Source organism: Mus caroli, chromosome 17, assembly GCF_900094665.2.
Source record: "Mus caroli chromosome 17, CAROLI_EIJ_v1.1, whole genome shotgun sequence".
In the NCBI taxonomy this organism is placed as follows: domain Eukaryota; kingdom Metazoa; phylum Chordata; class Mammalia; order Rodentia; family Muridae; genus Mus; species Mus caroli.
Genome location: NC_034586.1, coordinates 84,287,308 through 84,299,783, shown reverse-complemented (window position 1 = coordinate 84,299,783; position 12,476 = coordinate 84,287,308). Strand labels below are relative to the sequence as shown.

The following is a 12,476-nucleotide window of genomic DNA, read 5'->3' as shown; positions in this document are numbered from 1 at the left end:
CAGGTCATTGTTACAGCAGCAGTGGACACATCCTATAGACAGGTCATTCTTACAGTAGCAGTGGACACATCCTACAGACAGGTCATTGTTACAGCAGCAGTGGACACATCCTACAGACAGGTCATTGTTACAGCAGCAGAGGACACATCCTACAGACAGGTCATTGTTACAGCAGCAGAGGACACATCATCCTACAGACAGGTCATTGTTACAGCAGCAGAGGACACATCCTACAGACAGGTCATTGTTACAGCTATAGGTTTGTGGTTGGGGAGGTTGATGACTACTCTTTTTCCACAGGATCCAGCTATACCAATCTGGAGGACATATCCACACAACTCTACATAGTATAACAAATGGTACTTGTTCATCTATGTTCATTGTTGCTCTATTCATAATATCTAGAACTGGAAATAATAAAGATGTCCATCAACTGATGAATGAATAAGAAAATATGGTACTTTTACTCAATGGAATATTATTCAGCTTTTAAGAAACATAAAATTATATGTGCTGTATGAAACATTTTAATTTGATATGCACAAATACGAGAAAACATGCAATCTGGCTCTGGACTACCTCACATAGGATAATTATTTCTAGTTCCACTCATTTACCTGCAAATTTCATAATTTTATCCTTATAATAAAGGTTTAATAATTTATGAAAAAGAAAGTTGATTTGAATATAGATAAGTGGTAACTAAAGGTTGGATAGAGCAGAGCAGGGTGATGAAAGGAAATTTGTATTTGATCGATGCATGCTATAAATGTGTAGGAAAATATCCTACCAAACCATGGTAACATTATTAATGAATGGAATGTTAATCAAATATAAAAAAATATTAATACACTTGCTGAGAATTGGATCCTATATACAAAATATCATACCCACATTAAACAATAAAGTTATGGACATTAGTGTGACCGCTGGCTTTATGTCAGCTTGATAAGAGTCTTCTGAGAGGAAGCAACCTCGATTGAGAAAATGCTCCAGAAGATCTGGCTTTCGGATCGTTTTTCAGTTAATGATTGACGGAGGAGGGCCCAACCCGTTGTGGGTAAGGACACCCTGAGCTAGTGGTCCTGGGTTCTATAAGACAGCAGGCTGAGCCAGCCATGAGGAGCAAGGCAGTAAGCAGCTCTTGCCCATGGCCTCTGCATCAGCTCCTGCCTTCAGTTTCCTGTCTTGACTGTTTTCAATGATGAATTGTAATATGGAAGTATAAGTAAAATAAACCCTTTTGTCCCCGAGCTGGTTTTGATTGTGGTATGTTAACACAGCAGTAAAAACCCTAAGACATTCAGCGTGTTAAAAAAATAAAAATAGATCTTAACCCATTAACCCAAACTGAAGAGATAGCCCAACAGTTAAACATATCATAGGCTGCTCTTCTCAAGGACCCAAAATCAAATCTCAGCATCCATGTGGCAATGAACCACTGGACATACCTCCAGATTCAGGGGCGTCTTCTGGGCTTTGTAGGCACTACAGAAATATTATGCACAGACATGCATTCAAAAGTATCTATATGCATAAAATTAAAAATAAGTGAATCTTATTTTTAAAAATGTATAAACTGTCACAAAGTGAAATCAACTTTGTGAGCCAAAATTATATAATTTTTAATTGGACAGCACAGAGTCAAACAGAGAATGCAGAAGGCCGCCATGCTGAAGGAAAGTGTGGTTTCTGACATACTTTGCTAAACTTGTATTATGTGTGTTCATATATATTCAAATGAGACTTCATTTCAAAGTATGTTCTGCGGTGTGGCCAACATCCTTGAAAATCTCCGACTCTGGTAATTTCCTAATAGCTGGGGTTCTTAAACAGACTCATCTGAGACTGGCGAGAGAGCACCAAATTCAGAATAATTTGATGAGCATTTCCTTCTGTCTGTCGTCACCACCATCTGATCTGTGCAGCATTGCATAGTATCTTCTAGCTTAACTTTACGTTGATTTTGTTTGTACTTTTAAAACATGAGAAGTTCAAGGGCATGTGGGTGGGGCTATGGTGGCAAGGGTGACATGGCTGAGTACTGTCATATCCAATGCAATTATGCTTTTCAAAAAAAGGGTAATGACTGAGTGCCAGCTAAAATGAAAAACAAAATAAACACTACGTTGTAAATGTGTGCTTGCATTTGAACTATACTTTTATTTAATTCCATATAGTGAACAAAAAGTTAATCAATTCTTTGATGGAGCACATATAAAATAAGAATGTGGGCCACACATACAATACAGTAGTCAGTCCCACATAGGTTCACAGAGCTGATGCACTGAGCCTCGGGAGGTTACCACTCAGCTTCACCAATGGCTTTGGCAAACACGTAGTCTCTCCCTCCAAAGCACATGACACCATCTTTCAAGTAGAATTTCCATCTGTTCTTGCTCCGGTGAATCTGGAGAGAGGAAGATACTCTAAGTCCATAAGCTAAAGGATCACTTATGTTCTTTAAAACAGCAAATAGGATTCTGCCGACCCTATATGTAAGACCTTCTCAAGATACTGTATCCATCCTTTAACAAACACTTGAGTTCCCATAAGTCAAAAACTAACATAAGCTCTGGAGAAAGGTCAGCCATCCATACACAGTGAGAACCATCTCTCTGTGTCAAAGTGTCAGAGGTTGGCTCCACAGCGACTGAGACTCAGGTCTGTGGACTGCTCAAATCCCTTATACAAATGGTTTCATGTGTTACATGCAACCTATGTACATCCTCCTGAAAGATTTACATAATGTCTAGGTTTTTCATAACAGCCATTGCAATCTAACTGCCTTTAAGTAATGGTAATACAGAATTGTTGAAAAATAGTGACCAAAAATAAGTCTGCATGTGTTCAATAAACATGTAATTTTTCAAATGTTTTTGGTCCTCTTGGTTGAATCAACAGAGGAAATCGCAGATATAGAGAGATGACTATAGACTTTAATGCATTATGAATGTAAAAACAATCCCTGCCTTTGAAGAGTTTATATTTTAATGGAGAGGGAGACCAAAACCTGATCATTATCTTTTTCTACCTATCTAACATGTTAAAAAGAATAAGGTGATTTTGTAGAGAAATGGCTTTCTATACCAATAAAAACATTATCTTCTGTTTCCTTCACGTATATCAAATTATAATTTAAAAACACCAAAGATATTAACATTCACTTCATGCATGCTAGGTTGCCAAGGATCTGAATGTCACATGACAGGCAGTAGCCAGGGTGTAGACATCCCAGACAGTGCTGTTAAGAATGTCCCATGCACATCCCTCATCCCTTTATTTCTCTGCTCGGTGTCAGGCTGCACTCTGAATGCCTGCCTCCTGTCCCTGACTCTGCAGCACAAATCAGGAAGCCTCACGTCAAAGGCCCACATCACCCATGATGGGTTCATGAGGAGTTCCACCAGCAAATGACTCCTTGTATTCCCTTGCTACTTTAGGGCTCACTGTCTGCCACAGAGCTTACAGTTTGACTCCTGTGTCACTAGCATTTGCTTTACCTGTCCCACTGTTCTCACATCTGACTTGCCCACCATCTTATCATATGTGATTTTTTTTTTATTCTGTAAGAAATACTATGTTTGAATAAGAGTGTTACCTCGTTAAAACAGAGATTATCATTTAGGGGCTGGGCAGCATAGCCTAATGGGGGCTAGAGGTGTGACCTAATACCTTTGTGCAAAGCACTTGCCTAGCATGTGCTACATCCTAGGTTCAGTCCCCAGAACCACTGAGAAGGGGATAGGGGAAGATGATCACTTTCAAGTGTTACTATCCTACACAGCACAGTGAAAGACCCAAAATATACCCTCAAGACTTTTACAGAATTAGGCTATAGAGATGGCACAGTAGATAGAGTGCTTGCTGTACAAATGAGGACCTGAATTTAAGATCCAGATCCACATTAAGAGAAGCTGAGCATGGTGGTGCACACTTGCAATCCAGGGAAAGGCAAGCACAGGCAGGATCATTGAGACCTGGTGGCCGGCCAGCCTCCACACTTGCTTAGCTCCAGACCAATGAAAAGGCCCCGTCTACAAAATTAAGGTATACAGTTCCTCAGAACTAACAGCAGAGGTTACCGTCTGACCTCCAGGCACACTGATGCACACATGTGCACCCACACAAATGTGCACACAGTGGACACATACACAAAGAAATCCTTTACAGAATTAAACAGCTGTTCCATGAGTCACTTGACTGCAAACTAGAACTCACCATCATATTTCTCACTATTTTATATACCTTCCAACATAAGTTCAATTAATAAACTCACAGTCCAAAATGCGAGCACAGTACCTTATCATACTGACAGACAATTACATTCTCTGTATCAAACAGATCTGGCACATCCTGCTCACTGACATCATCGCCAGAATTTAGGGGATCCTAAAGATGAAAAATGATTACATTAAGGGATTTCATGATGCTTCAAATTTTTGTAAAGATAGAAAGACATAGAAGTAAAGGGACCTGCAGAGACAGAATAGTATATCTGTTTTAAAGTTAAATAACCTAGATTTGAATTCCAGGTTGACCACTTGATAATCACATGGTTGACCTTGGGCAAATTCCTCGATTCCCTTTCAGCTTTCTCGTCTCTGAAGGGACAAATGCAATGAGACCCACGGGTGCCGGGACTGGTAAAGACTGTAACTCAGATAAAATGTTAGTTACCACAGGCAGATCTGTGAAGGCAGCCTCAAGTGCACACCAACAGCCCTCACAAATGTAATTACCACATTCTACCCAAATATCATCATGTTTATTAGAGAAAGGGCAAAGACTCTATCTTCCAAGCCTTCTACTCTGACTACTTAAAAAAGCAACAAACAAATCTAATTTCTACTTACGCACTTAAATGGCGGTTTAAAGTTTAAATGTTAAGGGCCCTGCATACAAATAACTCTACATACAAAGGAAAGACCAGAGATGAGGTTAATCTTAATTAGAAATGTATTTGGCTGTGCAGTACATGGAAGCACAAATCCTATCAGTTAATAATCCAAGACTGGGCTCAGAGGGGCACCTGCCTCACCTCTTCTGGGGCATTTATTGGATGGTCCTCGTTGTCGCTGCTATTTGCAGTTGAATCTTCATTCGATACGCTGTCCACTTCTTCCAGCACATTGAGGTCGCCAGCATCAATGATCCCTGGGAATTCATTCTCATCCGCATCCCTTATGCTTCCCATCTCTTCAGTAGAAGAGTTATCGCCGGTTCCATCTATTTGAATTATTTCGTTAATATCATCGTCGGTTACCTGAATATTCCGATCCCTCTCGGAAGTACAATTCTGCAAACAGAAGAGGCATGAACAAGTTCTTCAAGTTAAATGAGGCGTGAAAACACTGGGTCTGGATTTTAAATGACTGGCAAGAACCACGCAGTTGATCATTTAAACTCATCTCTGCCTTCTGAGATCAGTCTCTGAATGTGAAATTCTGGGATATCTTTAGAATTTCTAACAAAAAAATGACTGTTTGGTTTTGAGTTAAGTAAACATACTGCCAGACACCAGCACCAAATGAGCTCACTGCCTTCACACCGTGTTTGCCAGATTTTATAGATATGCCCTTAGACAGCATGTACATGCTGAATCTTAACTATTATGCTTGGTTACAATGAAAGCTGAACAATGTGGAAAAGACAGTGGTGTGCTCAAGAAAAGAATGTCCTATACAGTAAAAGGAGCCAATACAGACCTGCTTTGTTGCTTCACCTAACCTGAGGTGCCTGTTGTAGAACTGTTCATAAAGACAAAAATAAACCAAAGACCACTAAAGCATAGGAAGAAGAGAGGGCTGGGGGTGTAATGCCTTAGTTAGGTTTTCTGTGGCTGTGAAGAGATGCTTTGAACACAGTAACTGTTATAAAAGAAAATATTTCATTGGGGTTAGCTTACAGTTCAGAGGTTTAGTCTGTTACTATCACGGTGGGAGGCATGGTAGACATGATGCTAGAGAGGTACCTGAGAGTTCTACATCTAGATCATCAGACAGCAGGAAGAGAACAAATCACTGGGCCTGGCTTGAAGATCTGAGACCTCAAAGCCCGCCCCCAGTGGCACACTTCCTCCAACAACACCACACCTCGTCCAACAAGGTCATACCTCCTAATAGTGTCACTCTCTATTGCCCTATTGGAGCCATTTTTACTCAAACCACAATGCCCTATGGGAGCCATTTTTACTCCAACCACAATGCCCTATGGGCGCCATTTTTACTCAAACTACAGGGATCATCTAATGTTTCTCCTTTAGATGATGGAGACCTTCTGGAAATGGATAAATCTGAGATAAGACACTATGGCTTACAAGACCACAAGGACACACTTATAAGACACACTGAGATAAGACACTATGGCTTACAAGACCACAAGGACAGCAAGAGTGAGTTGGAATTAAAGCCCAAGTTTGATTACAGAGGCTTCACCTCAAGTGCAGCATATGCCTTCCATTAGTCTGTCACAGGTGGGCTCGAGCTACCCAGAGCTTCAAGTCTATCCTGGGTGGGTTAGGGCTCCCCAGAGCTTCAAGCTTCTTAACTAGAAAAGCTACTTTATGTAACCATAAATACCACAGAATTTATGCAGAATTCTCATCCTTTTTGACAAAATCAGGCCTTAAACTAATGAAAATGTATACACATAAATAAGGAATTTGCACTACAGGCATGGCTTAAAAGGTATTTTAAAACCTGTATTAGTGTGGGGGAAATTAAGCCAAATGACAGATTAATGCATCCAGTCAAGGCCTCTGGGTGTGTAATATGTTTACAAAATACACATGTGCAATATGAACAGAGTTCCAAGTGAGAAGTGGTTTTTCAAAACCCATTTATTTATTTCTTTTGTGGAGATGATTAACATATACCTTCATTTTTTCTCATGATAAAGTGATTTTATGTGGATTTAATAATAATTTATTTTAATAACTAAAAGTAAATGAAAATAATCTTAAAACTAATGGAAGTCCATAGCTCACATCTCAGCACTCTAGGGGCTAAGGCTGGAGAATCTCGTGAGCTCAAGGCCACTGTCTCAAACATGAAACCTTGGTAATGAACTCCAGATGTTACAAGGTAGCACGTGGACATGTTGGCACTTTGTGAAGCACATGGACAGTTGGACACACATTATCTAATGATAGGCCACTTCAGCTCTCGGGGTTAGGTGCACAGGTACAAATTAAGGGCTCAAAAAGGATAGCCTTCACATATCTACTTAAGGTGTTTTGGGAATCTTCAGGGTCACTGAAACAAGGAAGACCGGGCCTAAGACACTTTATTATGATTTGAACAAATACACTGTACTCCTGTGTTCGAGATGTACGGGCACCACAACGTTACATCTTAATGCATCAATTTATGATAGAACTTTAACGCAGATCAGTTAATAAGTATCTAAGGAGGGGGCTGGGGAGATGCTTAGTGGAAAAGGGGGACCCACTGCCAAGCCTGACAACCTGCGTTTGATCCTGGGACCCACGTGGTAGGAGGACAGAACCTATGCCTGTAAATTATCCTCTGACCCCACACATAGACTGAGACACATGCCCACTCACATCACACATAGACACAAAACAATTTAAATGTAAAAATATCTAAGTAAGAAGAGACAACCTGTACCATAGAAACACTAATCACAGTAAAACTGAAATGATGGTTTTTATGTCAGAACACAGAATGTTACGGAAGATACATAAGAATATTAGCTAACAACACTAGGATCAGTTTGAGAAGAAAACAATTCTACCCTTCTATGCATCTGTCATTACTATTATTATCATCTCAAAAATATGTAAATTGAAAACAGGGCTGAAGATGCAGCTCAGCAGTATCGCCTGTGTTTATTATGCACCAATGCACTGGGCTACCTACAAACAAAAACGAAAATAACTCAAGGAAGTAAAAGAAGTAGGTAAATTCACAATTGCAGGTTCTCCCAGCAAACAACAGAAACATTTACAATAATTACCAGGCACAATACAGAAAACCTTGACCAACACATGTAATCTATATGACCTAATTGGCATATATAGAATATTCTATCCAAAACCTGCCAAATGGTTTTTTATCAAGGCCGCATAAGGGATAGAGAAAAGGCCCAGCACTGATTCCCAGCACCTGTGTCAGGTGGCTCCCAGCTGCCTGTGTCAGGTGGCTCCCAGCTGCCTGTGTCAGGTGGCTCCCAGCTGCCTGTGTCAGGTGGCTCCCAGCTNGCCTGTGTCAGGTGGCTCCCAGCTGCCTGTGTCAGGTGGCTCCCAGCTGCCTGTGTCAGGTGGCTCCCAGCTGCCTGTGTCAGGTGGCTCCCAGCACCTGTGTCAGGTGGCTCCCAGCTGCCTGTGTCAGGTGGCTCCCAGCTGCCTGTGACTCTGCCCCAGGGGATCCCACACCCCTGACCTATCTATGGCACCTGCACATGCACACATGCACACACAGACATGTGGTTATAAATAATAAAAACAGCCTCTTTTGAAAAATGTCACATGAAATTTACATAAAGATAATCTATATTCTGGCTTAAAATAATCCTTTCAAATACAGAACATAAAAATGTGTGTTCTCTGATAATAAAAAAACTAAAATTAGACATTATAAATGAAAAATGGAAAAGAATTTTAGATACTTAAAATTTAAAGTAATTATGAATCTCCATGAGTAAAAGAATTGAAAAAAATAATAAAACAACTTGTAATGAATGCAAATGAAAATAAGTTAAAACTTACATACCGAAAACAGTGCCGGTTAGCATTCCTTCTAGGCTCTGCCTCACAGTTACCTGGCAACAGCCAGGTATGCCTGACTCACTATAAAGGGGATTGCTTACCCCCTCCTCACGCTCTTACCCCTCTCACTCCCCTTCCCTATGCCTGTCAGTATGGCTGGTGCCTCAGAGGGGAAGGGATGTCTCCACTTGGGCTCGCAGAGGCATCCCCTTCCACCTCACCATACCTTGCTCTACCAAACACATCCTGGTTCTTTCTTTCTTTTTTTATAAGAATACAACGTTGCTGTAGAGACTCAGATCTCCTGCTACCACATGGATTTTGCGGCCATCAAATCAATTGGTAAGCTCCCTCCCCTCAACTTGTCAGTGTAAACGTCCCCTGGTCCTTAAGGAGGGTTGTTGAGCTCGAAGCCACCCTGTGGTGCCCTCAAAGACAGAGACAAGTCTTCTCACTGAACCTTCATTCTAGGACCTCTACCCCTGTGTGACCCCTTCCCTGTCGTTCTCTGGGAAGCGGTTCTCTCACACTGCTGAAAAACTCCTAGGCTGGAGCCTAGGTAAACCATTCTCCTGTCTTTGCTCAGGGCACTGGCCCAGAGCTTAACCCCAGTTCACAGCTGACAACCTGGTGATCTGGTCTTGCTGCCTTTGCTTTTGCTACCACATTTGTCCTCCAGGCACAGGAACAGACAAATTGCTAGCTCCTACTCTCCTGCAAATGAAAAGGTCTTGCTGCCTCCTCCCTACTACTGCCTCGTGCCTCCCTCTCTAATTCACAGGCTAAACTTGGTCCCTATACTCACCAAACAATAACTCTAATAGCTGCTTATATGTGCTGCTTTCACAACTCACCAGCAACCCAGCCCTACCCCCTCATTCTCTAGCCACTTGCTCTCACTCCCAGTTCCAAGCCCTAATTCGCCACTGGGTGTTCCCGCCTGCCCTCTGTGCTCCAAGTGGCTGCTGCCTGCCTATCCTCAGCTCTCCACATTCTCCCTCACTCTCTCGCTCCCTGCTTGGTTCTCTGCTCTGCCAAGCCATTCAGCTCCACCACCCAGCACTCCAGCACCCCAATGCTCTCCCCAACTGAGCAGAGTTGCCAGGAGACAGAGAGAACACTGCTTCGGGCACTGCTCTTTGTCCCCACCACCACCACCTTGCTGATACTCTGCCATGCTGAGCTGTGCACCCGTCATCTGGATGTTTGCCTTTGCTATGCTTCTGTTGTTCCAGTCTAAGGTATAACACATGACTTTCCTATAGGCAGAGCTGCAGGTTCAGCACCATCTTAGCTAAGGGTGGTCACGTGGCTGGCTCCTGCTTCTATGCCATCTTAACTAAGGACCATCCGCCCGCCATCTTTGTTATGGGTAGTCCCCAGGTAGATGCCTTTAGGAGTTCAGCCTGTCAAAGCCACTTAACAATTAAGAAAGGTTTGGTCTACAAAGTGAGTTCCAGGACAGCCAGGGCTATACAGAGAAACGCTGTCTCAAAAACAAACAAACAAACAAACAAACAAAAAAACACAAAAAACAAAAAAAAAAGAAAGGCTTTTGTTCTGTCCTGCCTTGGTAAATAATGGTTTCTAAACAGTAGAAGTTAAAGGTTGCTGCCTTAAATATACATTTAGTCTTGGTTTTGCTACTGCCATTAAGTTACAATATGCTTTCATTATTTGCTAGGTAGGTCTAGAAAGAGTACTTAAACACAGTTTGTCTAACTCACATATGCTTAATAGACTAGCTCTCAATCTTGTCAAGAATCTGCTAAATGTAATGTTAAATGATTATGTTTATGACAGACAGAGACTCCCAAAGCCTAACAGTGGCCTCCCACCCCACCCCCCAAAGGTCTCCAAGAAAATATGGTCACAGCGACAAGATCCTACCTGGATTGTGGTATGATAGCCACTGGGAAACACTGCTCCATTGTCTTGGTGCTGCCAGGGCTTGGCCTACACTGTGGACAAATAGAGGATACCCGGAGAGCTAAATGTTCCATATTGGCTAAGTTAAGGTGGGTCATTTCTCATTTCTCTAAAGTCCCTACTCCATAGGAAAAAAAAACTCATTTTCTGGGCTGAGGGTCAGACTGACTCTGCCCAAGTTGTGATGGAGACCACAGGGGCCTGGGAACTGTTTAGGTAGTAGACTTCAGACCAACCTTGACATTTAATTAATACATGACACCTAGATTAGATTTCTGACTACACTGACAGATAAACTAAACAAAGCTTGACAGCTAGAAGAAAGACCTAGCTCCTTACCCCAAGGTGATCCACCACGTTATTAGTTCATCAGTCAATTTGTTAACTGGTTAATACTGCCAGATTTCTTATCAAAGACAGACAGGTTTGTCTTGCTCACAGACTTCACAACAAAGGAATACATTCAAGTTCAGATGTAAACTTTTACAGATGTAACCTTCTGTTATTTCCTTACCTAAACTCAGTTTCCAGTGACTTAACACTTCAGATTTCCTCTCCTTGCTATTCCGTTGTCCTAACATTAACCAATAGAGTTCTTAAAAATTAGCCTAACTATAATAAAACATTCCACTACACAATCCAACTTTTAAAATCGTAAGTTGAAAATTTAAGTTTCCTTTGGTTACCTTTTAACTATAGACAAGGTATTTCTTATGCTAAAATATATGATCAACTATCATATTCACAAGGAACCCACAGATACTCCAAGCTACTCTCAGAGACACAGATGCTTCTACTTGGCCTGCTCCTTCCTATCTATCCTCTGATGGCTCCACAGACCCTGGGCAGCAAGGACACAGCCAGCTCTCCTAAGACGAAACCAACATCCCCATCCCTATCGTCTTAGGCTTCCCAAAGTCAGCAAGAAGCAGCAAAGATCATGGCTTCCTAGTTCATCACCTCTTTCTAGATTTTCCTTTTCTAACTAACCTACAACAGAAGAATGTTAGCGTTCCTTCTAGGCTTCAACCCATGCCCTAAATAAACTCTATTCTATACTGTATCCAGAGGCACTCCCTTCTACCTCACCATACCTCACTCTACTAAACATATCCTGGTTCGTTCTTTCTTTTTTATAAAATACAACAGTGCCTAAAAAAACATGTAGCACTCAATAATTATAAAAGTCTTAAATCAGTGGCTTGATAACTCAACTTAAACTAGAGCAAAAAGCTAAATTAAGCCCTAAGCAAAACAAAGGAAACAATAAAAAAAGAGGAAAAATTAATAACAAAAAATAAAGAAAATCAAGATCAATATTCATTCATTTTAAAAAAAGGTAAAATTGAACATACAAACTACAAAAATTTTGGACTGCTAAAAGGATAAAAAGGATGTCATCACTGGTCCTAAAAATATTTAAAATTTTTTTAAAGTACTATTAACTTTGTCACAATAAATTTTACAAGTAGATAAAATGAATGAACTCCTATCATAACAACAACAAATAAAACTATCAAAGTTTACAAAGAAACACCAGAGGACCTAAGAGAGACACTAAAGAAAAGTAATCTATAGTTAAAATCTGCCCCACAACTTCTCCCTTCTTGGGAGGGGGGGGTGGGGTAAGGGAGGGCCTGTGTGAGGGGGGAGTGGGAGGAGGGCCTGTGTGAGGGAGGAGTGGGAGGAGGGGCTGTGTGAGGGGGGAGTGGGAGGAGGGGCTGTGTGAGGGAGGAGTGGGAGGAGGGGCTGTGGGAGGGAGGAGTGGGAGGAGGGGCTGTGTGAGGGAGGAGTGGGAGGAGGGGCTGTGTGAGGG

At 41.5% G+C, this 12,476-nt stretch overlaps 1 protein-coding gene across 2 annotated transcripts in view; it reads right to left on the bottom strand.

Moving 5' to 3' along the window:
- Positions 1-2,146: 2,146 nt before the first annotated feature.
- Gtf2a1l (general transcription factor IIA subunit 1 like) overlaps positions 2,147-12,476 on the bottom strand; it is a 45,567-nt gene continuing 35,237 nt past the window's right edge. The window contains exons 7-9 of one of the 2 annotated variants that reach the window (XM_021149157.1): positions 5,042-5,299; positions 4,303-4,392; positions 2,147-2,410 (exon numbers count right to left, since the gene is read on the bottom strand). In XM_021149157.1, coding sequence (XP_021004816.1) covers positions 2,303-2,410; positions 4,303-4,392; positions 5,042-5,299 — 456 coding nt within the window. In that variant the 3' untranslated portion in view covers positions 2,147-2,302. The remainder of the gene's footprint in view (positions 2,411-4,302; positions 4,393-5,041; positions 5,300-12,476) is intronic. The other variant, XM_021149156.1, reaches the window with a different exon arrangement.